The sequence below is a fragment of the Ambystoma mexicanum genome, chromosome 13 (genome assembly GCF_040938575.1).
Source record: "Ambystoma mexicanum isolate Mex_15411 chromosome 13, UKY_AmexF1_1, whole genome shotgun sequence".
Taxonomy (NCBI): Eukaryota; Metazoa; Chordata; class Amphibia; order Caudata; family Ambystomatidae; genus Ambystoma; species Ambystoma mexicanum.
In genome coordinates this window covers 730,749,525-730,775,248 of record NC_090938.1, presented here as the reverse complement: position 1 = coordinate 730,775,248, position 25,724 = coordinate 730,749,525, and the positions used below count along the sequence as shown (strand labels likewise).

Sequence of the window (25,724 nt, the reverse complement as noted above, 5' to 3'; positions counted from 1 at the left end):
ATCTTTATCTGGTCCATGGAGAAAAGCCAGATGGGTCCAGAGGGGGAAAGGGCTCCTCCCGGGGATCCCCTAGCCTAGAACACTGAGATTTATCAAGGAGGGTCTTAGATAAGGACTGGGGGCATTCAGAATAATCCTCCCGCTCTTCCGGGCGTTCAGGCTTGTCTTTCGACGTGTCTTTGTCTTTCGACATGTCTTTGTCTTTCGGCGTGTCTTTAGACTTGTCCTCTGGTTTACTGGCTACCGAAATGATCTTAGCGAGACTCTCGCTGATGTTCGGCATTGCCAGGAGGGGTTTAGGCTGTTTAGATGGTTGCGCTACAGACTTCGACGCAACCAGAGCTTTATGCATCAGTGCGCTCTTAGGAGGCTTTTCTGAGATTTAGTGCTGGCGCCCTTACTTGTAGAGTGCCCGGACGCATGCCACGCGAATCGGCAGGTGCCGTCGAGGAATTCGACGTACCTGTTGGTGCCTTGGACCGCTTCAACTGACCTGCCGAGGAGGTACCGGGGGTTGTCTGTTTGCTCCTAAGGGTATTGTGTGCATCCCTGTCACCGGGGTGTACCTTCCCCATAGCAGGACTATCATCGTGCCTGGTGGGGCCGGGGACGAACGTCGTGGAGTGCACACGCTCCAATGTGAGGTCAATGGCAGCCTGATCAGAGCCATGGCCGTCACTTAGCTCCTCATCACTTTCGGCGGCTGCTGCGGTGGGGGAGCTACCCTCGGCCTGCAACATGGTGTAAGCCACCCACCGCTTTACGCGATGCTCCTTGATAGTCTTGGGATGCAGGAGTAGGCAGTACTTACTGGACGCCTCGTTGTGATTGAGGAGAAGACACGTATTACACTGACGGTGCTTGTTTTTTCAGGGGTATTTTCCCTTAAAGGAAGGGCAAAATTTAAATGCTGTCCTGTCCATAGCTCAGGTGTGTGAAAGCGACGGCAAAACCAAAAGGGTAAAGAGAGGGGAGAAGGAAAGACATTCTTGAAAATAATACAAACCCCCAGACCCCACTCTCCCTACTGTATAGGCCGGCCAGAAGGCCCGGTCACGTCTGCAGCCCCGACCGGACCACCAGCCGTCAAAGTCCGTTCTTTGCTGTCTTTGGCAGTGGTTTAGGAAGAAATCGTCGAAGAGAGGACGATAATAATAAATGACCGGAGGTCAGGAAATATAACAATTTTGCAATAAGTGGGAGTTCCGCATAAGGCGACCAGCTAGCTGGGTGGAAAAAAACGATTTGAGGGACCTCGACGCGTGATGTATTTTGGGACAACTACAAGTCACGTTAGCGATAGTGGCAGGGCCATGTCGACGTCCCCTTTTGATTCTCTAAAGACAATATGCAATACTCTGCGGTTACCACTAAATGTCGGACTATATGCACAGCTTGTTATTCTAAGCAGATTAACAAGCATCAGAAATTAAGCCGACACCTCTACCAGGACTGCCAGAGTACTTTCTTAAGCCCCTCACACACCCAACATTAATCAATATTTAATTCATAGCTCTCCAAAGCTCCCTAGGAACCAAATCGCTCTCTCATCACATTTATCTATTCTCTGTCTCCAGAAGACATTCCATACAAGATGGAGTGACACACATCGCTCAATGCTCAGTACCCGTCCGACACGGAGAAAGGGGCGGGCGGTTAGGCAGGGCACATTGGCGAGGCACCGTACGGCAAGCATGCACATGCAGAATAAACATTTCATTATGCTGCCTAGAAACATGCTCCAGCCCATACCCTGTTCTGTAGGACATCCCTGGACTAAGGAGGAAAGGGGACGGGACGTAATAGTACCATCCTTACACAAAGCACGTTTTCTCAATTTCCCAAATAGCCTTCCTCTCTTCCCACTCCCCACAATTGCATTCCTCAGATCTGTTCACTATTTCCCAATCAGACTGAGGTCTGAAGCACCCTGGGTGGGTCACAATACATCCCGGACAACGATCAGGCACTCTGGAACTACTATGGTGGGGATTTGATACAGTATAAAAGCAGAGTAACATAACAAAACACGGCAGCAGAGCCACCTCCCAGGTTATAACAGGGCTGGAATCTACATACACATGAATGACAGGCCTCTCATCCGACCGAGCACTCCAGCATTGAGACCCACACACATCTCTGCCAATGCATGTCAATCATAACATTTTCAACCCCCACTATTCCAGCAGTGGGAACAGCACACAGCTCTGCCAATCACAAGATGTCGAGCCCCTTCTAGTCTTCCAGTGAGACCCACACACAGCTCTGTCAATCACAAGATGTTCAGCCCCTACCAGTCTTCCACTGAGACCCACACACAGCTCTGTCAATCACAAGCTGTTCAGCCCCTACTAGTCTTCCACTGAGACCCACACACAGCTCTGCCAATGCACGTCAATCATAAAATGTTCAACCCCCAATATTCCAGCAATGGGAACAGCACACAGCTCTGTTAATCACAAGATGTTCAGCCCCTACTAGTCTTCCACTGAGACCCACACACAGCTCTGCCAATGCACGTCAATCATAAAATGTTCAACCCCCAATATTCCAGCAATGGGAACAGCACACAGCTCTGTTAATCACAAGATGTTCAGCCCCTACTAGTCTTGCATGTCAATCATACCATGTTCAGACCCTACTATTCCTGTCTACCAATGCACACTGAAACTCAGCCATGCACCCTCATTCCAGCACTGATACCAACACACAGCTGTTCCAATGAAAGCACTCCTCCCATGCAACATACTCTGCTATTCCAGCAGTGGAGTGCATGGCGATCCAGGCAATTATTACACACGCACAGCTCTGAGAACACCTCCCAAGCTTGCCACAAGCTATGATGACACATGAAACATGATGCTGCACAAAGGAAAAGTGCCATCCACGGTGCTGAAGTAAATAAGAATATTTATTTACATGTCTGCAATCATTCGACACATTATCCGGCAATATAAAAATGGACCTTGTCAATATAAATGAAAAAACCTGTCATAAATATCAGCAGGAAAGTTACGCAAAAGCACCCTGAGCAGTCATGATTATTGTTCCTGGATTTTGCGAAGCACAACTTGGTCGAGACTTACCAAATTGTGAGTCGCTTGTGTAGCTGGACGACAGCCTTCCTGCGTGGTTCAGGAGGCAGATATACGAGCAGAAGGGAAATCGGGCCGGGCATTCTCGGAGGTCGACTTGCAGCCGGGATAGCAAGAGAAATCACCCAAGGCCAAGTGGCGGTGCCGACACCCAGTACGGCCACCACTTGAATCGTGGAGGACTCCTAGCAACGTACAGGATGTGAGTCTTTCAGGGGGGGCGTGTGTTGATCTATTGATCACCTTTTCATACAGAGCACACCAATCAGTCTGGATCAAGCAACTTGAGAGTCAGACCTTAAGGCCAACTCTTTGCTTGTCAAACAAACTACAACCGTCCTCTGTGTAGGGTGTGAGTTTAAAGAGACACATGCGAAACCAATGCAACAAGACAACTTACCTTGGGTAGACCAGGCCCCCATGGGGCTCCAAGGGATATCATGGACTGGCCTTAGTGTGAGCAGCAGATATAAGCATCAACACTGGGTGGTCTCGAAAGAGGTCCTGCCCAATCAGCGGTGTAACTCCACCTTCGTGATGAGGGAACTCTCTATGGTGACCAGAGGGACACGGAAAAGGAAATATCTTGACAAAAAGGAAAAGAGGCAAAAAGAACATCAATACAGTCTGAGGGGCTAGTGCACAGACTCCTCCGGCATGGGGCAAAGGTGTGCTCGAAGATGGCTCCGGTGAAGCGAGGCATTCAAGGGGCCATCTGTCATGCTACAAATCCAAATCTTAAATAGCCAGTCCACTGGCCAGGTGTGACGACTTGCAATGTGTTCAAAACAACTTCTAAAGATTTCAAATCTTCAATAAAATAATGTGCGCAAACCCTCTGCGATATGAGGGAAACGTCCAAATATACGAACCTGGGGAGTGCTCCTACATGGATGCAGCCTGCTACTCTTCCTTTCAGCTCACTGCCACTCGCATACAAATGACGTCAGATACAGCACATTTGCATATTCCAACAACCTTGATCTTCCACACCCCAACTGAGGACACCACTTCCCTCGCCACTCTTGCCTTAACGAGGTGCCCCCATATTGGTGCAAACCAAGATTCATTGTCTTTCGCACCCCACTTCCCAATCCTACGACCTGTTGGAAATGCAATGTTGGTATTGGGCAGGACTTGTCAATCTAACAAGCAGGGCAGTCAGAAACCCCAAGTAAAGTGCATTGTCGTAAATTAGGCTTTCAAATAAGCCAGTGTTGGTACTCGCCAATTATTAACTGGGAAGGGCCACCGTCAGCTCCCAAGTAGAAAAAAAACGCTTCAGCCAAACGGACCATACTGTAATCCGAGCATTTTGATTGTCAGCAGCTCTGTTTGTTGTGTGTAGCGACTGAGGCGATTCGCCTGCCACCCACACAAGGATATTAATGTGATCGGGTTAGGGAAAAACCCAGTCAAGGGCATTGTATGCTAATTGAAGCGCAATCAATCGCGAAAGAAAGACCTCAGCCCCAGAACTGTGTCCAGGTAAGACTGTTCCACAACAGGGTGCAGGAATTCTAGGTCCACTTTGGAGATTCATTTTCTAGGTGCTGGGATTCCATGTCCCAATTCTTCTTTTGTATTTAGATTACATATAATGTAACTATTATTTGCTTTGACCCGTTTCATGACCATTTGTAACATCTTATAGTCCTACAACAAATGAAATTGTCAATTTCTCTTGATGAAAACATTCCAGCCTCACTACTTGAGATCTACCTAACATTCTAAGTTGTAATGGAGCAGGAGCTGGTCACTGGGTGGGTTGATTACGTTACCTCAACCACTACATCTGAAAAGAACTGCCTTTAGCTATTTTGGGTGCATTTATTTTTATAATTAAAAATATGTATCCATTGGCTATATAACCTTCACATCCAACTGAGGCAAGGAGGGAGAGTTCGCGTTCCAACCCAAAACGCAGAACCTAGCCACTGGCCAACAAGAGTATGCCTCTTGAGTTCTTGCCAGGATTAATCAGACTGCTGTTGTGGACTCCAGTGGTTTCGGAACTCACACTCTTGCAGGAATCCTTATGCTTTGGTCATTTGACTGGCGCATAGGGAAGCACGGAATTACCTGTCCACGTTCGGGAACTGCAGTGATTAAAGATGAAACGTAAACTCCCTGTAGCAAGATGAAAATATGGGAAATGAGAGAGAGAGATCCTTTAGATGTGATGTCGATTCCGGATCACCATGAAGTTGAGCTGATGGTATAAGCCTCCACGCGGCTCTATTCAGCCCATGTCAGATTTTTACATTGGGTGGTTTTGCTAATCCCTACTTGGCTTGGAGAACGGGGATGGAAAGAGATGGTGAGGAAAGCAAGCAATTAGGGCTTCTTTCTTAATTTCGCTGCTTTACACACTTGCAAAATGTAAAATCACAGCTTTGGGTCTGGAACGGCAGTGAAAAGAACTGTTTCATAACCACATTGAAAAGGCACTAGTCTGCACATCAATGCCCGCCACATGAAAAGGAGGGAGGATATTTGTATTATGTAACATTAGTATTACGCTCTATACATTTCTTCCTACTGGTAACCTCCTGCTTTTAAGTGCTGTAGTACCGAGTATTATTACTCAATTGAATGGTACTTAATTTATTGAACATGGAAGGATGAAGGAGGGCTGAGTCAGCCACGCTGGGTTTCGAACTTACGAAGTGCAAGCTGGCCCCATGTCTGAGACGAGCGCATGGCTTGTATGGACCATTCAGATTAACTTGTACTGGAAATGTTACAGACATTCCTAGCTCAGAAACTGAAGGAAGACTAGACTGGAGGGGTCTTCAAGAGGACCTATGTGCGACTGCACGCCTTTGAAGTCACCTGCGATCAGCTTTATTTCCAGGCGCAGTCCCACTGCAGTTAGGCTGGAGATATTCTGTGCAAGCCATACCGGCAGACTTTAGAAGATGAGGTCCTGTCCAGGGCCTCCTTGATAAAGAAAATGAAGGGAAGGGCTCTAAAGCTGATGATGAAATATCATTCAACGCGGCCTAAAGATATAGAGGTGGTAACACACACCAGCAGGTGGCCATCAGACCAACATTTTCTGTGGAGGGTGTTGGGCAATGTTTTGTGATGGAGATGGCTGGAGGGCTCCCCTCATAGGCCTGTGTTAGCAAGGCAAAGCATTTTGAATTTGATTTCCGACTAAGACAAGGAGGAAATGGATACCTCTTAGGTACCTCTTAATTTCACGGAATCTCCTTACCCATCACATTTTGGACCTTCGTAAATCAAAGTTAAAATGGTCATTTGAACGACTGGTGTAAAACACATTGGTGAAGTCTGGTTTTGTGCTAATAAAAGATCTGTGTGTGGAAGGGATGAGGCAACTGAGAAGATAGCATGCATCTTAAGTGGTTGGTCGCACTGAAGTTGCATGCAGTGGAGGACTCCCAGATTGTTTGCAGCCTTAGAGAAAGGAAAGGGGTGGACACAATAAGTCTGTCACAATAGAGCAGCAGTAGGAAGCTTAAACTTCACATTCCACCGCCCCACTTCTCCAGCAGATTGAAGCGTTCAGAAACTTTGGAGAAGATTTTCTGAGGGCTGCTAAAAAAGTAGGAACCTGCAGGTCCTTGGTCCAGGAGATTAAGCAAAGGCAACATTCTTTGGCAAGCACTGGCCAGCATGTTAACTAGGTAAATGCCAATAACATGCCACCAAACCTCCACTGCTCTCTCTGGACTCCTTTCTAAAGTAAGGGCTGCATGTTTCAGTAAAAACTAACAAAACCATTGTTTTCATCATGTACTTTAAATCAAGAGTTCAGAGGAGTAGTTTAAGGAGGGCGTCCACACTTTCTATTTAAAGAGATCTCACAATATGTTGGGTTTTGGGCCTGTAAGCACCCCTCACAAGCAGACCCACCACCACCACTGAGCTGTGCAGTGGGACACACAGGAAGCGAGTGGCTTGGGTGGAAGCACAGGAGTGAGCCAGACAGATGCTTCCGGTCAGTGAATGAACACCAATCCCATCTCAGTCTGGGGCAGTCCCAGGCCGCTCTTCCCAACACGTTTCTATGATAATGGGGCGCACATGTGTGGTCACCCCTATGTGCAGCTGCCAAAGTCTTCCTTTACAAATGCTACCAAAAGACAGTAAGCAAAAGGCCTCCAGTGATTTTGCTACATACATATGAAAATATAAAACCAAGTGCAATCACAATGTCTTCAAAGTCCAGGCCGCTGGGGGGGGAGAGGCCCAAAACCAGCCACACCCCCCAGTCCTAGCAGTAGGGAGGGGGGCTTGGCCCAGCCTCCTTGAGCCCATAGTTCAGGAAGATCGGCATCATGGGAGTGAAGGCCGACTTCGGAAGCGATGGGTATGGGCTGGAGAAGTCTTGCAGCGAAAAGAGGGGTTCTGGGCTCCTGCTGTACGGCTCTGTTGGGGACTCCGGCAGGGGTGAGGGCTGGTGGTCTTCTGGTGTGTCGGCCGAGCACCCCATCTCAGGGCTTCCCTCCTGCGACAGGCTCTTCCGCAGCTTGGCCCGGGCATTCTGAAACCAAACCTATGGACAGTTTTATCACCAATAGCCATCCCTCTGGAAAAGAACATGGGAGTCCCATGTCCACACAATCACACACAGTACCCAGGACTGGCATCATGCTTTTATCATAGCTCCCTCCTGCCCCCCGCCCACTAGGGATGCGTGGTACAGTAGGTCAGTTATGCCATCCACCCATTCCAGCCGCCAACCCACATTTTCCACTATGCTAAACCATAGCCTATGCAGGGCTGTTACTAGACATTCCAATATGAAGAGCTGCTCAAATCTCCAACCTAATTTTCGTTTAATGTTAATAGAATTCTACAAACGAAAAGATTTGCAGGTGCAACTATGCTTATCGTGGAGCCATCTTGATGGCACCCGGGGAAGAATTAGGACTCTGGTGGGAAAGGGGAGCTTGTGCTGTCCTCTGGGGCCTAGGCTGAATCAATTCAGGGGATTTCCTTTGAGTGAGGGGTGTCAAGTTTTGGGAGTTTGGTAGACCTTGGAGAACTCACGAGTAGATACAGGAGATGTGTTTGCAGTGCTGTGAGAGGGCAGTGTTTTTGAGGCATAGGATCTTGAATTTGACCTTTCCTCAAACAGAAAGCCAAATATATGCTATAACGCTTTAAACCAAATGTGGACCTTAACTACATTGAAGTAGAGAAACAATCACGTGGCCCATGGTAACACTATTACCACGAAGTCCAAGTCTGAGGAAGGGATTTCCAGGCCCAATTGGCAGAGTAAGGGGACAACTAAGTTAAGTATTCCTTTGAGAATCCATCTGTGCAGGTGGTAGACACAATGGGAAAATCAAAACTAACACCATGTTGACATCTTATCGACTGCTGAGAAATATCTAGCATTTTAGGAGACTGGGCTGTGAAGTTCTTTTATCATAAAACGAGATTGCCAGTCAATCAGGATGAATTCCCTTGAGATCCAAGGATAAGTATGCCTGGGGAAGTCTGGGACACTGTCTCCGGTAGTACAAAATGGCCGCTCTGCACCAAGCACAGAGAGAGTGAGAGAGAGAGGGAGAGAGAGAGAGAGAGAGAGAGAGAGAGAGTGAGAAAGAGAGTGTGAGAGAGTGTAAGAGTGAGAGAGAGAAAAAAACAGTGAGCAACAGGTTATGGCATCATTGTTCTCACTGAAGGCTGTAACAGGTTTGTCAAAGGGGGCAGCAGAACTCAGATGTATCCACAGTGGTGTATCACAGAAAACTTTCAGTACATTCATAAAGGACTTCCACAACACCACAGTGGAACTAGCATAAATCAGAACGGCCACAAGCACTATGTTGATAATTCAGTGACCTTAGAGCAAGTTGGTTACTCACCATAGGAACTACTGTAGTCTCCATTCTAGGACGACAGGACCATAGCATGATGTGCAGCAGAGAACGATGTATTGAAAGCAAATAGGCCAGGCTGACGTGCAGCGCACCCGAGAGGCACCTCCCAGGGCCAAACGTCCAATGCTTTTATTTGTGTGACAATGATCCGGTTTCATTTGAAGTGGAAGGAGGGTGGGCCGAATAGTGGCACATAACTTCGACCTAAAAGTACAGTAGTCACTACAGTGAGCATATCAGAGTTACCTACCTGTAGGTCCGGAGCTTTTATATATTCACATGCTTATGTAATATTTCCCCCATGTTCAAGTGGGAATCGTTTGATAAACAATTAGGCAATGTATCCCCTGAGCAATACATGTGTCTATATCGTTACCTAGAAGCCCTACATTCCGGCTTTTTTCTAAGGCCAGTAGGGCTTGTTTTTTTGAAGCTGCCACCAACCCTGCTGACTTAACTCAACACTAACACCTCACACCCCAGAAAAGAAGCATGCGAGATCATCAATGCTGGAGAAATACATCTACAGATAAGTAACTTTGATTTCTCAGCTCTGGATCTTTTCTAGATTCATATAAATAGTTAATATGCACAGAGTAGCAAGAAGTAAATACAGGGGGGAGTGGTTTGTTTAAATCGAAAAGGTCTTGCAGTGCAGCATGGCCCACAAGCATGTCGAATCCAGGAAACCTGTCTAGACGGTGTTTGCAGAACATCCCCCATGAAGTCGCTGCCTTGCAGATCTCCTTCAGTGGAGTGTTCGCTGGGAATGTGGAGGTTGCGGCTTTTCCTCTGTTGCAGTGCACAGTCACCCTGCCCGCCTGCCAACGGCCTCTGTGCATTTTTTTAACAATACTTTGCACAGTCAACATTCCAGCAAGTGATGGCAGGCATTTATGATATGATATGATAGGTTATTTATAACGCGCTTAATACCCAGAGGTTTCTAAGCGCGGACCCGGGGATCGAACCTGTGGTGCTCCATGTCGTCTTTCTTCCAAGGCGAGTATGTTGCCCCTGAGCTATCCTCCCAAGATGATTCCATAGGAAAGGAACAACTGTGATGTTTTTTAATCGCTGTTCTTCTGCAGATGTAAAACGGACACCAAAAGGGGAAGTTCTCTAAGGAATTTTAGGATGGAAAAATGTTGGCCATAATATAAAAAGAATATATTAACATTATTTTCCTATGGAAAATAAGTTTTAAAATGACCCTTCAAGTCCTGCTTTCCAAGGACTTGGAGGAAGCCATTTCCTAAGCAATAAGCAAAACCTCCCATTAGGGGCCTTTGCTTGATTAATGCTGCAAGAGCAGAACATTCAGACAAACACATGAAACTGGTTCTGCTTAGGACATGGCTGCCTCCAAATCCTTGGAAAGCAGGACTTGAAGGGTCACTTATTTTTAAAAAATATATCTTTTTTATTATGGCCAACATTTTTGCATCATGAAATTCCTAAGAGAACTTCCTTAACATCTAGTGTATGCAGGGATCTTTTGGTGTGCTTATTAGGTTCTTTGTAAAATACCGGCATACTAATGTCCTGATGTAAGCAATGGTCAAATAATAATTTACATAGTCACTGAATGGGAGTTCTAAATCACTATATTTACGTGAAATTTCAGGTAAAGCTTCCATGCTAAAAATGCTTATTTCTAGCTCACCCTGATGTTATGGTTGACCATGAAAGCAGTTTTCCAGGCTACAATCTAACTCCACCAACGTCAAAGGCTCGAGAAGATGGCCCAAGCTTGGAGACAACTCCATTTAATTCCCAGATTTTAGCTGGAGAATTGACCAGTGGGGACCTATGGGCAAACCTTTCAGAAAGTTCTTAAAGAAATGAACTGAAAAAGCAAATCGGGTCCATGTTTTTTTTGGATCGCCATATTGCTGCCAAACTAACCATTGGGCTTCAATACTGAAGGGCACATTTTGCAAGATGCATAAGACCAGGTTACTATGCCTTGAGAGAGGCATGTTTCTGGTCTTGTGTTCCTTGTCCCTGTGCCAGATAATATTAGAAATGGAAATGATTTTGTAAGTTGTATTAGACATGAATGCCCTTGAGGGCACTAAGGTTTCCATGCATTGCTAAGACAAATTTAGACTATTCAAGGCTTTAAGAGCCAGGCGACAAGGTTGTGAGAGGATGGACTACGTTGCAAAATCTACAATTTCTTCATTGTGAGAAACACTGGGTGTGCTTTGAGAGGCTCACAGACCTCTGAAAACATGACCGGGAGATTAGAGTACCATAGTCCCCACAGCCACAACTGGGCTATCAGGATGGATCTATGTGACCACCTCTAAAAAAAAAAGGAAAAACGAATACGAAAATACTGATTCCTTTTTTCCTCAAATTTCCCCACAATCATATGCGGGGGAGACTCCCTGCAGTCCGTCCCCCCCATACTCCCGATATATTTTGTATTACCCTATAAGCACCCCACACATACATTTGTGGAAATGTGCATTTCGAAATTTTGTATTTGTGTTCGAAATTATCTTTGGCTCAGTAATTGACGGATACTATCAGGGTCATTGCAATATTGTCTACTTTCAGCTTCTGGGCCAATAGTGCCACAATGGTAATCAGGGAACCAGTCCACATAAAGACGCCAGTCCAGTTAATTGAGAAATACATTCCTCGGGACATAATTGAATGGCAAACCTTTGACATGTGGTGTTGACTATCGTGGTGTTGACTATCGTGGGAAATAGGTCAATTTCCCCAATCTCCCAGAAGCAGAATAGACAGACCACTGTGTCACGTTCCAGCTCTCGCTTATGCATCTATGCGGGTCCTGCTGAGATGATTTGCTAATGTGTTTTGAATACCAGAAAGATGTTCCGCTATCACCATCACCTACATTTTGGAAGCCCTTGTCCACAGATCTTGTACTTCTTTTGATAGTCTTGGTAATCTTGTGCCTCCTTGCTTGTTTTTGTAAAACATGGTTGTTGTGCTGTTTGCTTGTACAAGAACTTGTCTGTTGGCAACCTTCAGTAAAAATTCTTGAAGGGTGAGTGCTCAGATGGATTTTCGGAACCAGTCCTGGGGAGGGGGCCAACAGAGTTAGTGAACACAGTTATTGACACTTTATCTCGTGTGGTAATTCGGAATCAAGAGACGGACAGGAGGCATGATTCACATACGTTTTATTTTCTCTTCACAGTTAAAATAACTAATCTTTCCCTAAACCTTTGATACAAAGCCCTAGTCTGTACAAATGAAGGCCAAAAGGGCGCTCATCGGGATATCTAGATGGCTTAACACCAATGAAGTCCTCAGTCCAGAATCCTATTCCTAACCCAGTTTCTCCCCCTACTACTCAAATGAAAAACATAAAAACAACCACAACATACTTTTGGGTGTTGGTCAATGAAAGGGATGGCTGCTGGCTTTGGACAACCACCACTGTGTCTCTTTGCCTTTGCCTATGTTCACAGTCCCAAAGCATATAGTTTGTGTACAATTGGAGTGCCATCCAGGGGCTCCAGCCAGGGCCTCCAGCCAAGTCTCTTTTCAGAGCCCCGACCCTCTGGGGTCTCTTTCTTCTTTCCCCACACTGCGGTTCAGCTCTTTCTCGGACTCCCAATTCTGGGATTTCTTGGTTCTCTCTCCCCACACCATTGCATGTCTCAATCTCTCTACCCAATCTGGGGCTCCTCAATGCACTCCACAGACTTGTCTCAGTCTCTCTCCTCAGTTCTTTCACTACATCCGGTCTCTCTCTCGCCACTCTAGGGTTTCTCTGTGTTTTCCCCACTTTTGGGCTTTACTCTCTCTCTCTCTCCCACTCTGAGGCTTCTCCATGCCTTCCCCGCTCTGGGTGTTTTCTCAGTCTCTCTCCTCGGTTCTTTCCTACATCGAGGCTTGTCTCTTTCTCTCGCTCTACTCTTGGGTTTCTCTGTGTTTTCCCCACTCCTAGGCTTTACTCTCTGGCTCTCCCACTCTGGGGGCTACTCAGTGTTTTTCCCACTCAGGGCTTGTGGCTGTCTCTTTCCTTTTCCCCGCTCTGGGGCTTCTCAGTCTTCTTTCCCCGCTCTGGGTCTTGTCTCAGTCTCTCTCCTCGGTTCTTTCCTACATCGAGGCTTGTCTCTTTCTCTCTCCCCACTCTGGGGTTCCTCTGTGTTTGCCCCACTCCTGGGCTTTACTCTCTAGTTCTCCCACTCTGGGGCTACTCAGTGTTTTTCCCACTCAGGGCTTGTGTCTGTCTCTTTCCACTTCCCCGCTCTAGGGCTTCTCGGTCTTCTTTCCCGGCTCTTGGGCTTGGGTTTCTCTGTTTTACTGTGCTGCTGTCTCCTGTTCCGCTGGAGCCACTGGGTACCTGCTTGTGATGGCCGGTGCTCCCCAGGAGGGTTTTGTAGTTTGTCTGGCTTTCTTCTCTTCACAAAGCCTCTTACGTGACTTATCAAGTGGACTCTGCGTCAGCGAGTGGCTTCTCTCATTTCCCGTCCCTTCTGCTTGAGGACTGGTGAACGGTTTCTTTTCAAGGCCTTTCCTCTGCCCTCTGAGGTTCTCTGCTCTTGCTGAGGTTGTGGTGCAGGACAGTTCTGGTTACCCATCTGCGAGGCCTTGCTGCACTGTTATGCTCCGTTGTCACTTACCTGCAGATCCCTGCAGGGCCACTGGCCTGAGTTTCGCTGGAGGCTATACCTGCGGTGGGGCAAGTGGACACACTCGACCATGGATTTCTGGCGGGCTGCGGGAGGACACAGATCGCGACTGACACCTGGCTCTCCGATGTTGCGTGCCTATATTACGGTGTGGCCTCGCGGAATGGGCTCATGTGACTCACAGCAACATCAGATTAGTACCCCTCTTTTTAACAAGCAAAAATGTAATCACTCATGCTGTTCACTCTGGTGTACATGTTATTTTATGGGTTTCCTTTACTAAAGCACGCAACACAGCATGCATGCCTGGGAGCCAGAGGCCCCGATTCACACAGCGTTTTCCAATGGGGTTTTGCCATGGGTGCAGGGATGCAGGTGCTTCAGGGACCGGGCATCCCCCAAGAAAAGCCAATCTCTAATACCCTTTAAATGCCAGTGCCCTGAAATAGGCACTGTGGCACCCCACCGGACAATCATAAATTGCCTCCCCAATCTGCTCCATGACGCTCGGGGCTCCATTTTCAACCCATACATTATCGCGGGGCCTCTAATTTCAGGCCTCTGGTCTGGCGTGGAAGGCGAAATGCCTGTCGTACGCTGGTTAAGGATGTGATCTACGAGTCCGGAGATCCGGGTTCTAAACTTTCCCTCGGAACTGGCCTGGGATCCGTTTAAAAGCCTGCACTCCACTGGCAGAGACCCCATATTCTTCCTAGTGACGGGTCACTGCGCCAGCATTCTGCACTACATACGGTTTAGGTTGAAATTACCTAAATAAAATGGTCGCATTGACCAAAAGTTCTAAAAATGCTACCACCAAAGGTTCGAACACCAAAGGTTCGAACCTTTGGTGGTAGCATTGAAAAATAAACGGGGGCTGCTGGGATGTCCCCCGCATCACCTTGCTCTCTATACTTCATGGTATAGTGAGTGGGGGTTGCAGGGGACACCCCCGCAGCCTTCTGTTACAAAAAAAAAAGAAAAGAAAAAGGACCTTGCAGCGCCAGTTCCCGATCACGGAAAAAGGGAACTGGCGCTGCAGGGAACCAGCGTGAGAATGAAGGTAAGTGGGGTTTGTTTATGTTGGGGGTGTGGGTGGGGGCGTGCTGAGGGTGTAGGTGAGGGGTGTGTTATGGGTGTGTTGTGTGTGTGTGTGTGAGTGTGAGAATGTATGTGTGTTCGCATGAGAAAGGTGCAAACTTTTGGTAGTTCATGAAACGACCAGAAGGTCAGAAGGAAACTGCATCAGCGTCAGAAGCGGCGGTAGCTCTAGGCTTTCCACGCAGTTTGACGCTTAGGTTAGGTCCTTTCCTCTAACCTATGACGTTCACGTCTGTTGCTGGTGTCTGCTGTCAGGGTTTCGGCACCTCGGCAGCGGCTGAACCCCAGGGGCTCTGCGACCTTGCTGAGCTTTCTCCATCCAGGCATCCCGGCAAGTCCTGTGGTCGTCAGGCAGGAGCGCGGAACGCCCGGTGGAGGGTCTGTGGCTCCTGTCATGGGCCGCTCGATGCAGAGTATCCTGGGTGGTAAGGCCTCAGTTGGGAGACAGTGTTTCTTGTCCTGTTTTGCTTCTTTAAGCCTGTTGACCACATTGCTCATGTTCTAATATGAACACCAATTTTGCCGCTAGTATGGCGGCACAGAAGAAGACGGGTATTAAGCCAACGCTAAGGTCAACCATAGGGGGTTTGGGAGACCCTAGGGCCCTCTCCCCAGTGATCAATAGAGATCGCGTCCTGGAGGTCCTAGCGCTCAGTGAGCGCAGAAGACTCAGAGTGCTAAATAAACAATGCAAACCTCCTGCAATAAAAATGACACTAGCTGAAGATCCCGTTCCCCCGGTTAAAGTCCCTAACCTAACACAGGATTTGGATAGCCCTTCTTTGAAGACTGATCTTGTAGCACAGACACCCTTGATTAGTCCACACAGCTCTACGGATAGTAGGGCACCAGAGCTGCTCACAAATGATCTATTACTGACGAGACCTCAGACACCCACACCCCTACTTTCTCCCACCTCACAAGGAAGGGTCATACCCAATCTAGCCCAATCAGAGTATTCGGGTTTATCTCAATGGCCTGTGCTTATGACCAACATTACTAAAGAATTACTGCTATGTAAGGACCCGCTTCATCTTGGCATCTTGGCAAACTCTCTAAATGACTTGGTAGTGGATTCACGGCCGCCTAAAGTAAGTACCTCCTCCCAGACACACTGGTCTGCTAGCACCTGTGATTTGTCTCAGGCTTCTGGGGTGAATATCGCCTGTCAAACCCTTATACAAAGGAAAACATCAGATCAAGCCACTCATGCTGACTCCCATAGCATGGAGTCTCTGGGGTCTACGGGGCCAATGCTGGAATGTAAGATAAAGATAAAACCCCCTGGAGCAGTTTTACTACAGGAAACGGCTCCATCACATGAATTGACTGCTGAACTTAAAGAGGTCAAACAATTGACAGTTATGAACGCTAAACTCAAGAGGACAATGCTACAAAAACTACAATTAAAAAAGTCACAAATGCCTATAATAAAGGACATATCCTCCCATGACTTTGTAATGGACCAGAGAAATTTCATTATAACTAATATCCGGAAAACCAATGTAAAAGAGACTAAAGAAGCCCTGCGCAACAAGGTTCTTGCTTGGATGCGTCAGAGAACAGGTCCAGGTGTGACGAGACTTACTGATTTATTGATCATCCATAGGATGGAGCTGAGCGATTGGTGCTCGCAACCAGACAGTTGGCCTCATTACAACCTTGGTGCTAAGTGCACCAACTTTACCACCATGGTGTAAACTCCGTTTACACCATGGTGGATGGCGGATTTACCGCCCCATTCCAAGGTGAGTGGGGTGGTAAATCCCCATTTCCCATTTTCCCTTCCCCATTCCCATTTTTGCCCGATAGGGCATAATGGGAGTGGGGAAGGCGCTAATTTCGCCGCCGTAAATTACGGCGGCGTAATTAGCACCATGGCAGGCTAGCGCCATGGATTTTAACGCCTGCTAAAAGCAGGCGTTAAAATCAGAATCAGGCGTTAAGGGTTAACGGTGGCGTTAACCCTTAATGCCTGAGTTGTAATGAGGCCCAGTGAATGCATTTTAGTGGGCTGTGGGGCTAGCTCCCGACCTGCTTTTCTCAGACGATGCAAATATTTTCCCAAAGGGTCATCGATCTGCAATCTGATTCTTTGAAACTATCCACTTCAGGGAGTTCCTGCTGATTTAGGTTTTATTCTCCTATTCTTGATATTATGATATCTGTGTATGTCCAATTTTCGATCTGTGGTGATCATGCTGCTGATTGTTATGCCCTAACTCTTCATTTCTTGATCACATGACTATATATGTATTTATGTTGTTTGTCTTGTCTGCGCCCTCACGCCTTCGGGCCTATTGGTTGCGCTGTATAAATATAATAAAGTAAAGTAAAGTAAAGTAAAGTTCGCACCTTTCTCATGCGAACGATTTGCCCGCGGTACTTTCAGCCGCGGGCAAATCACTTGGATCCGCTACATACACAGACTAGGCATACACACTGAAACAGCTGCTACTGATTGTTCATGTGGTGCTCCTGCATAAACTCATACTCTCTTTCAGGTGAGTGAAGGCGTTTTGCCAGCTTTAGGCCCAGGCCACCGCATCAGCGCCCCACCAAGCCAGCTCGGCGGACTCTTTCAAGGCCTCCCTGAGCTGGCGCGGTGGAAGAAGGCGCCCCATTGAAAGAAAATGCGCCCTGCTCTCGCCAATGCCAGCCCAAGAGCGGGGCGCATTTCCTTTCAATAGGAGTAACTCCCCGCGGCAGTGGGGAGTTAATCACTTAAATAGACGGCTGCTGCTAGGCGCCCTCCACCCAGGTCGCTGCCAGGGCAAAGGCCGGCCCCAGTGGGCAGCGCTTCCTGGCAGATCTCTGCTTAACTCTCTCCTGGCTATGCCCGTTCGGAATCCCTCAAGGCACAGTTCTACATTGTCTCTGTTGCGTTATTTTTCAATGCTACCTTTAGGGGTCGTAAAAATAAGAGACGAAGAAGTCTCTGGTGGTTCTAAAAGGGTTCTCAGGCCGACAGGCCTACCCCAGGACTGTCACTAGGCTCAAGTGTTGCCTCCTGCACATTTAATATCATTCCATTATCATAACACTGCATATTATGGATGGTTTGGTTGGCTATGTCAGTTTTTACCTTTGGCGTTCCATCAGTGTAGGTCTACAGGTAGAGTTTCAGGTTCTCACTCCCCTCCCTTACTAACCCCCCCTGTGCTTAGATGTTAACAGCATGCAATGAAGCACTATATTTATAGATGCGCTTCCATATAGTAGAGCCTTATTGGTATTCTGTGTTCTTTGCTCAGAAAGATTGCGGTTCACTCGTCCCGAGTATATCCCCTCCCAGGATCTCATGAAAGTGGGACATGATTTACAGATGGATAAAAAGTGGATGTGTCTTTCCTGGGAAAAGACCTATGGGGATACCACTGGACATGCACATTAGAAAACGAGCCTGCAGCTGTGTACCCAAGAGAGAGTTCCATCAGCAGCTGTGTACCCAAGAGAGAGTTCCATCAGCAGCTGTGTACCCAAGAGATAGTTCCATCAGCAGCTGGGTACCCAAGAGAGAGTTCTATCAGCAGCTGTGTATCCAAGAGATAGTTCCATCAGCAGCTGTGTACCCAAGAGAGAGTCCCATCAGCAGCTGTGTACCCAAGAGAGAGTTCCATCAGCAGCTGTGTACCCAAAAGAGATTTCCATCAGCAGCTGTGTACCCAAGAGATAGTTCCATCAGCAGCTGTGTACCCAAGAGAGAGTTCCATCAGCAGCTGTGTACCCAAGAGATAGTTCAATCAGCAGCTGGGTACCCAAGAGAGAGTTCCATCAGCAGCTGTGTACGCAAAAGAGATTTCCATCAGCAGCTGTGTACCCAAGAGAGAGTTCCATCAGCAGATGTGTACCCAAAAGAGAGTTCCATCAGCAGCTGGGTACCCAAGAGAGAGTTCCACCAGCAGCTGTGTACCCAAAAGAGATTTCCATCAGCAGCTGTGTACCCAAGAGATAGTTCCATCAGCAGCTGTGTACCCAAGAGACAGTTCCATCAGCAGCTGTGTACCCAAGAGATAGTTCCATCAGCAGCTGGGTACCCAAGAGAGAGTTCCATCAGCAGCTGTGTACCCAAGAGATAGTTCCATCAGCAGCTGGGTACCCAAGAGAGAGTTCCATCAGCAGCTGTGTACCCAAGAGATAGTTCAATCAGCAGCTGTGTGCCCAAGAGAGAGTTCCATCAGCAGCTGTGTACCCAAGAGATAGTTCAATCAGCAGCTGTGTGCCCAAGAGAGAGTTCCATCAGCAGCTGTGTACCCAAGAGATAGTTCAATCAGCAGCTGTGTGCCCAAGAGAGAGTTCCATCAGCATCTGTGTACCCAAGAGATAGTTCAATCAGCAGCTGTGTGCCCAAGAGAGAGTTCCATCAGCAGCTGTGTACCCAAGAGATAGTTCAATCAGCAGCTGTGTGCCCAAGAGAGAGTTCCATCAGCAGCTGTGTACCCAAGAGATAGTTCAATCAGCAGCTGTGTGCCCAAGAGAGAGTTCCATCAGCATCTGTGTACCCAAGAGATAGTTCAATCAGCAGCTGTGTGCCCAAGAGAGAGTTCCATCAGCAGCTGGGTACCCAAGAGATAGTTCCATCAGCAGCTGTGTGCCCAAGAGATAGTTCCATCAGCAGCTGGGTACCCAAGAGATAGTTCCATCAGCAGCTGTGTGCCCAAGAGATAGTTCCATCAGCAGCTGGGTACCCAAGAGATAGTTCCATCAGCAGCTGTGTGCCCAAGAGATAGTTCCATCAGCAGCTGGGTACCCAAGAGATAGTTCCATCAGCAGCTGTGTACCCAAGAGAGAGTTCCATCAGCAGCTGTGTACCCAAGAGATAGTTCAATCAGCAGCTGTGTACCCAAGAGAGAGTTCCATCAGCAGCTGTGTACCCAAGAGAGAGTTCAATCAGCAGCTGGGTACCCAAAAAAGAGTGCCATCAGCAGCTGGATACCCAAGAGATAGTTCAATCAGCAGCTGTGTACCCAAGAGAGAGTTCCATCAGCAGCTGTGTACCCAAGAGATAGTTCAATCAGCAGCTGTGTGCCCAAGAGAGAGTTCCATCAGCATCTGTGTACCCAAGAGATAGTTCAATCAGCAGCTGTGTGCCCAAGAGAGAGTTCCATCAGCAGCTGTGTACCCAAGAGAGAGTTCAATCAGCAGCTGGGTACCCAAAAAAGAGTGCCATCAGCAGCTGGGTACCCAAGAGATAGTTCAATCAGCAGCTGTGTGCCCAAGAGAGAGTTCCATCAGCAGCTGTGTACCCAAGAGATAGTTCAATCAGCAGCTGTGTGCCCAAGAGAGAGTTCCATCAGCAGCTGTGTACCCAAGAGATAGTTCAGTCAGCAGCTGTGTGCCCAAGAGAGAGTTCCATCAGCAGCTGTGTACCCAAGAGATAGTTCAATCAGCAGCTGTGTGCCCAAGAGAGAGTTCCATCAGCAGCTGTGTACCCAAGAGAGAGTTCCATCAGCAGCTGTGTACCCAAGAGAGAGTTCAATCAGCAGCTGGGTACCCAAAAAAGAGTGCCATCAGCAGCTGGGTACCCAAGAGATAGTTCAATCAGCAGCTGTGTGCCCAAGAGAGAGTTCCATCAGCAGCTGTGTACCCTAGAGATAGTTCAATCAGCAGCTGTGTGCCCAAGAGAGAGTTCCATCAGCAGCTGTGTACCCAAGAGATAGTTCAATCAGCAGCTGGGTGCCCAAGAGAGAGTTCCATCAGCAGCTGTGTACCCAGGAGAGAGTTCAATCAGCAGCTGGGTACCCAAAAAAGAGTGCCATCAGCAGCTGGGTACCCAAGAGATAGTTCAATCAGCAGCTGTGTGCCCAAGAGAGAGTTCCATCAGCAGCTGTGTACCCAAGAGATAGTTCAATCAGCAGCTGAGTGCCCAAGAGAGAGTTCCATCAGCAGCTGTGTACCCAAGAGATAGTTCAATCAGCAGCTGTATGCCCAAGAGAGAGTTCCATCAGCAACTGTGTACCCAAGAGATAGTTCAATCAGCAGCTGTGTGCCCAATAGAGAGTTCCATCAGCAGCTGTGTACCCAAGAGATAGTTCAATCAGCAGCTGTGTGCCCAAGAGAGAGTTCCATCAGCAGCTCTGTGCCCAAGAGAGAGTTCCATCAGCAGCTGTGTGCCCAAGAGAGAGTTCCATCAGCAGCTGTGTACCCAAGAGAGAGTTCCATCAGCAGCTGTGTGCCCAAGAGAGAGTTCCATCAGCAGCTGTGTACCCAAGAGATAGTTCAATCAGCAGCTGTGTGCCCAAGAGAGAGTTCCATCAGCAGCTGTGTACCCAAGAGATAGTTCAATCAGCAGCGGTGTGCCCAAGAGAGAGTTCCATCAGCAGCTGTGTACCCAAGAGATAGTTCAATCAGCAGCTGTGTGCCCAAGAGAGAGTTCCATCAGCAGCTGTGTACCCAAGAGATAGTTCAATCAGCAGCTGTGTGCCCAAGAGAGAGTTCCATCAGCGGCTCTGTGCCCAAGAGAGAGTTCCATCAGCAGCTGTGTACCCAAGAGAGAGTTCCATCAGCAGCTGTGTACCCAAGAGAGAGTTCCAATTCCACCAGAAGCCTTTACTCTGCTAAAGCATTATCCACATGCCTCAATTGCCATTAGTGGGTTTCTCTTCCAGAAAGTGTTGTTTTCTCTTACATTTTAATGGACGTAAATAAGGCTATCACTCGAGATTTCTCTGAACATATTTATTTTTAGCATGTTAAACTTTGTCAACAGCATGTGTAAGTGGGTATCCAGGTTGTAAAGTGTGTTCTCTTTTTGGTTCGAAGATCTCTTGAGGTTGGGGTAGCCCACCCCTGTTATCTGTCCTCCCCACCTAGCAGGACACCCCCCCTCCTAGTTTTGCGCTTTGGTCTACCAATCGCTGATGTCCTACTTCCAAGCTGGTCCTCCAGCATGCCTAACCCTAGGGCGTCCAGGTCTGTCCATACGGAGGCCTCAAATCTCTGCTCTTCCTGCTCCCCGTTTGTCACAGCACACACCAGCCATGAGGATTTGAAAGGTGGAAGCCCTTATTCACCCTGCGTGCAAGTTCTCATTATTTCAGTATCTCAGGGGTTCAGGGCCTGCTCTACTGTAAATGAGGTCTTAGTGTCTACCAGATAAGGACGAAGAACAGAGCAGCCTCCTGCTCTGGCTCTCATGCTAAGGGGGTCCTCTTTGAGTTGGAACATTCAAATATTGAAAGATACACTTTTCTGTACTCATGGTTTCCTTTCTCTATGGGGGGAGGGGTGACAATATAGTGTGTGTCCCCTTTGTGTTCACGTCTAGCTTTCCCAGCAATGTTTTCATATCACGCTAGCAGGACGAGAGGTTGTGCTTCATTGGCAAGTGCGACTGTCTGATATTGGGGGTGCTTCCTCCCGACAGATGTCACACTGTTGAGCTTTCTCTAGGTACTCCACCAGGGTGATTTAACTTCAATAGCGTCAATGGCTGGTTTTCCATTAATAATGGAGGTTGTTTAGGGTTCCGCAGCGCTGCTTGACACAGGCACCTCCTGCTTATACGGGCTACTAGAAAACAAATGACGTGCTTCCCCTTTAGGAATATTACTCAGTTTCTTACAGGAAACATCATGAGCTGCCGTGGTAATACTGCACAGCCAGCTTCGCACGTGTTCATCATGTCTTTGCTGCTGGGCAGTAGATTAAGAAGGGCGTGCAGTGTACTGGCCTCCACCTTGATACAATCTCAACTCGTTCGTAGCATTTACAATGGCAATCTCAGCTCCCACGCACGCTAGTGAGGGGGATTGCCATTGTAAATGTTATGAAGGAGTGGGTGGCACGGGAACGACAAGGAGCCCTTCCTTCACCCAACCATGGAACCACATATTAAGGGTATGTTCGTGGAAAGTTAGGAAGGATTGTTTGGTTTGTGCTGTGCTATCCGCAATGTTATTCCCTCTCCCCGTTCACAGGGCAGTGTGCTCTTCGAGCATTCTCTCCATCACATCCCACCCTGACTGGGCCCTGACCCTCTCTAGCCAAGGATAAGCACGTGCGTCATGGCGCCGAAGCCGAGCTGCGTCATCTGGAGCCCCGGCCTTGCCTGCACGCTCCAAGGATGGCCCCTTATCTGATCCTCCAGAGAGAGTGATCACATCTCCCGACACACGCCCAAGACACAGAGAGAGGGTGGGGAAGTGGGGGTGGGGCGCAGGGCAAAGCTGGAGACAGCACAGTCTTCAAGCTGTCAGTAGCTGTATTGCAATAACAGAAAAAAGGTAGCAGGCGCCCCTCTCTAGAAAGAACATTGCATGGTGACCTGTTTTGTAGGTTTTTTTCCCCACTTTGAATCGCTTTTTGCTCACTGTAGTTTTTGCAAAGGAGGAATACCCATTTGCATATCAGTCTTTGTCCCGCCCAAATGGGCAGTCCAGCACCAAAATGCCAGGCAAACCTCCTTTCAACAAGGGTACCAAAAGCAACACCATACACGTGTTTCAGCCTTGTTGGGCCTCATCAGTGAGGTGGAGCTGTGCCTCTCTGAGCACAGTGAGCAAGGGGTCCACGTCTGGGTATCCTCAGGTAACTTAGGGTGACCAACCGCGTTCCTTGCAAAAATACAAAAAATGTAGCAGGGAGTAGTGATTTGTCTGACACAAGACGATGCGGGAGGGGGCATATGTACCGAATAATCATGGTTTGAGCAGGACCCTGCACCTATGTGCCCCAAGGAAGGAAGGTAAGAAGCACCCCAGTGACAGGTGTGGGGGGGGGCAAGGGATTGTTTGGGAGTCCTAGGCCCTCACTTGCACTCAGTCTCACTTTCTGCAGCACTCCACTCCCAACTACCTGTATTCCTCTGGCTGCTTTTCTCGAGTTCCTATATTCCCTATGCTAACACTACTTTATTCTCAATTTAATAAAGCAGGGTCATCTAGCAGACATCGGACTGATGCTTGCACACTCACTCACAAACTGACCCATAGAAAGGTGCAGACTGACAGCAAGAGAGGGTCTTACCTCTGACCAGAGAAACATGAATGCTGACTGCAAGAAAGGGACGCCCCACTGACCAGAGAGAGATGCACACCGACAGAATGAGAGGGTCCTCTCACTTACCCATACAAAGGCGCAGACTGCCGGTAAAAGAGGGTCTTACCACTGACCAGAGAAACATGAATGCTGACAGCAAGAGAGGGTCCTCTCATTGACCCATAGAAAAGTGCAGACTGACGGTAAGAGAGGGTCTTATCACTGACCAGAGAAACATGAATGCTGACAGCAAGAGAGGGTCCTCTCATTGACCCATAGAAAAGTGCAGACTGACGGTAAGAGAGGGTCTTATCACTGACCAGAGAAACATGCACGCTAACAGCAAGAACAGGACACCCACTGAGAGAAACATGCCCACCGACAGCATGAGAGGGTCCTCTCACTGATCATAGAAAGGTGCAGACTGACAGCATGAGAGGGTCCTCTCACTCACCCATAGAAAGGTGCAGACTGACATCCAGAGAGGGCTTACCTCTGACCAGAGAAACATGCAACGCTGACAGCAAGAAAGGGACGCCCCACTGACCAGAGAAGCATGCGCACCTACAGCAACAGAGGAGACTTCTCACAGACCATAGAAACATGCATAACGACAGCAAGAGAGGGGACTTCTCATGGATCACAGAAACATGCACACCGACAGCCAGAGAGGGGAGTTCTCATGGACCACAGAAACAGGCACACCGACAGCCAGAGAGGGGAGTTCTCATGGACCACAGAAACATGCACACCGACAGCCAGAGAGGGGAGTTCTCATGGACCACATAAACATGCACACCGACAGCCAGAGACGGGAGTTCTCATGGACCACAGAAACATGCACACCGACAGCAAGAGAGGGGAGTTCTCACAAACTATAGACACATGCACACCGACAGCCAGAGAGGGGAGTTCTCACAAACCATAGAAACATGCACAGCAAGAGAGGAGGCACCTCGCCGGCCATTAAAACAAACATTGACAGCAGGAGAGGCTGGGATGTTGTTTGGAGGTTGCAAGGGGAAGCAGCTGCTACCTGTGGCTCCCCCTCTGCTACCCCTAGACCTGTCAATGCGACCCCTGGGCCACTGGACAAAGGGGCAGTGCCACGAGCAGATATCTGTGCTGCATCTGAAAAAGGTGATTGTAAATGCAGCCAAATGTGCCACAGCCTTTTTCACCTAGAATCTAGATCTCGTTAGCTGGAGAAATAACAGGGATGCAGAAAAAACCATGAAGCTGCCATCACTAGAAGGTTGGGAGCCCATTAGTGAAGAATGCCTGAATGGTTGGGTTCTGAGATGGGGCTGTCTGTGCAGCTCATAGCAGTACTGTAGCAACAGGAAGGTTATGGGGCTAGGTATAGCTAACTGTGGATGGGTATGTGCTCTAGCACCTTGAAGCATCTCTTGTGCTAGAGGAATTACCAATAAAGAACTCAGACCAAATAACCAGACAGACTTAGGGAATATGGCAAAGTACTACATCAGACTGAAGCTTGCACACTCATACACAAACTTGATTATACAGGGGTCTTATACCCCAGTATGCGTCATATAGGATGTCATCCTACGTGGCAAACCATAAAACCTATCAGCAGGAGGGATTGGATTAGGGGAACATATTTACTTATAAAAGGTATGTAGGTTAGTACTTCATTGGCTGTCTCTTATCTGTAAGACAACCCTCAAACTACCTCTACATACTTATAACACTGATTATAGCAAACACAATGGCAGCAGATTGGTCTATGCAACACAGTATAGCGCAACTTGCCCCACAGACCCACTGATTTGTTGGCATTCCCACCCAAACTTGGACTTTCGACTCGACTAGCAGCACGTAAAGAAACCAAAACCCAGGTGCAAGAATCACGTCAGATTGAGCCAACGTTTCCCAGTCTGTAGTTGACCTTGTAGCCTGTTCTCTGTTCTAGGACACTCAAAGTAGTGAAAGCCCATCACTATGTTCATTAGAGGCTTAGCGAACAGCCCTTGTTTTTTACTTCTAAATCACGTGTGAAGAGACCACGAATTTGTCAACTTCAGCCTCTTATT

The 25,724-nt window shown here is 48.0% G+C and overlaps 1 protein-coding gene across 3 annotated transcripts in view; it reads right to left on the bottom strand.

Moving 5' to 3' along the window:
• Window positions 1-2,899: 2,899 nt before the first annotated feature.
• Window positions 2,900-25,724, bottom strand: part of LOC138521832 (LIM/homeobox protein Lhx9-like) — a 202,890-nt gene continuing 180,065 nt past the window's right edge. For 2 of the 3 annotated variants that reach the window (XM_069634952.1, XM_069634953.1), the window contains exon 6: window positions 2,900-7,623. In XM_069634952.1, the coding sequence (XP_069491053.1) occupies window positions 7,342-7,623 (282 nt within the window). In that variant the 3' untranslated portion in view covers window positions 2,900-7,341. The remainder of the gene's footprint in view (window positions 7,624-25,724) is intronic. The other variant, XM_069634954.1, reaches the window with a different exon arrangement.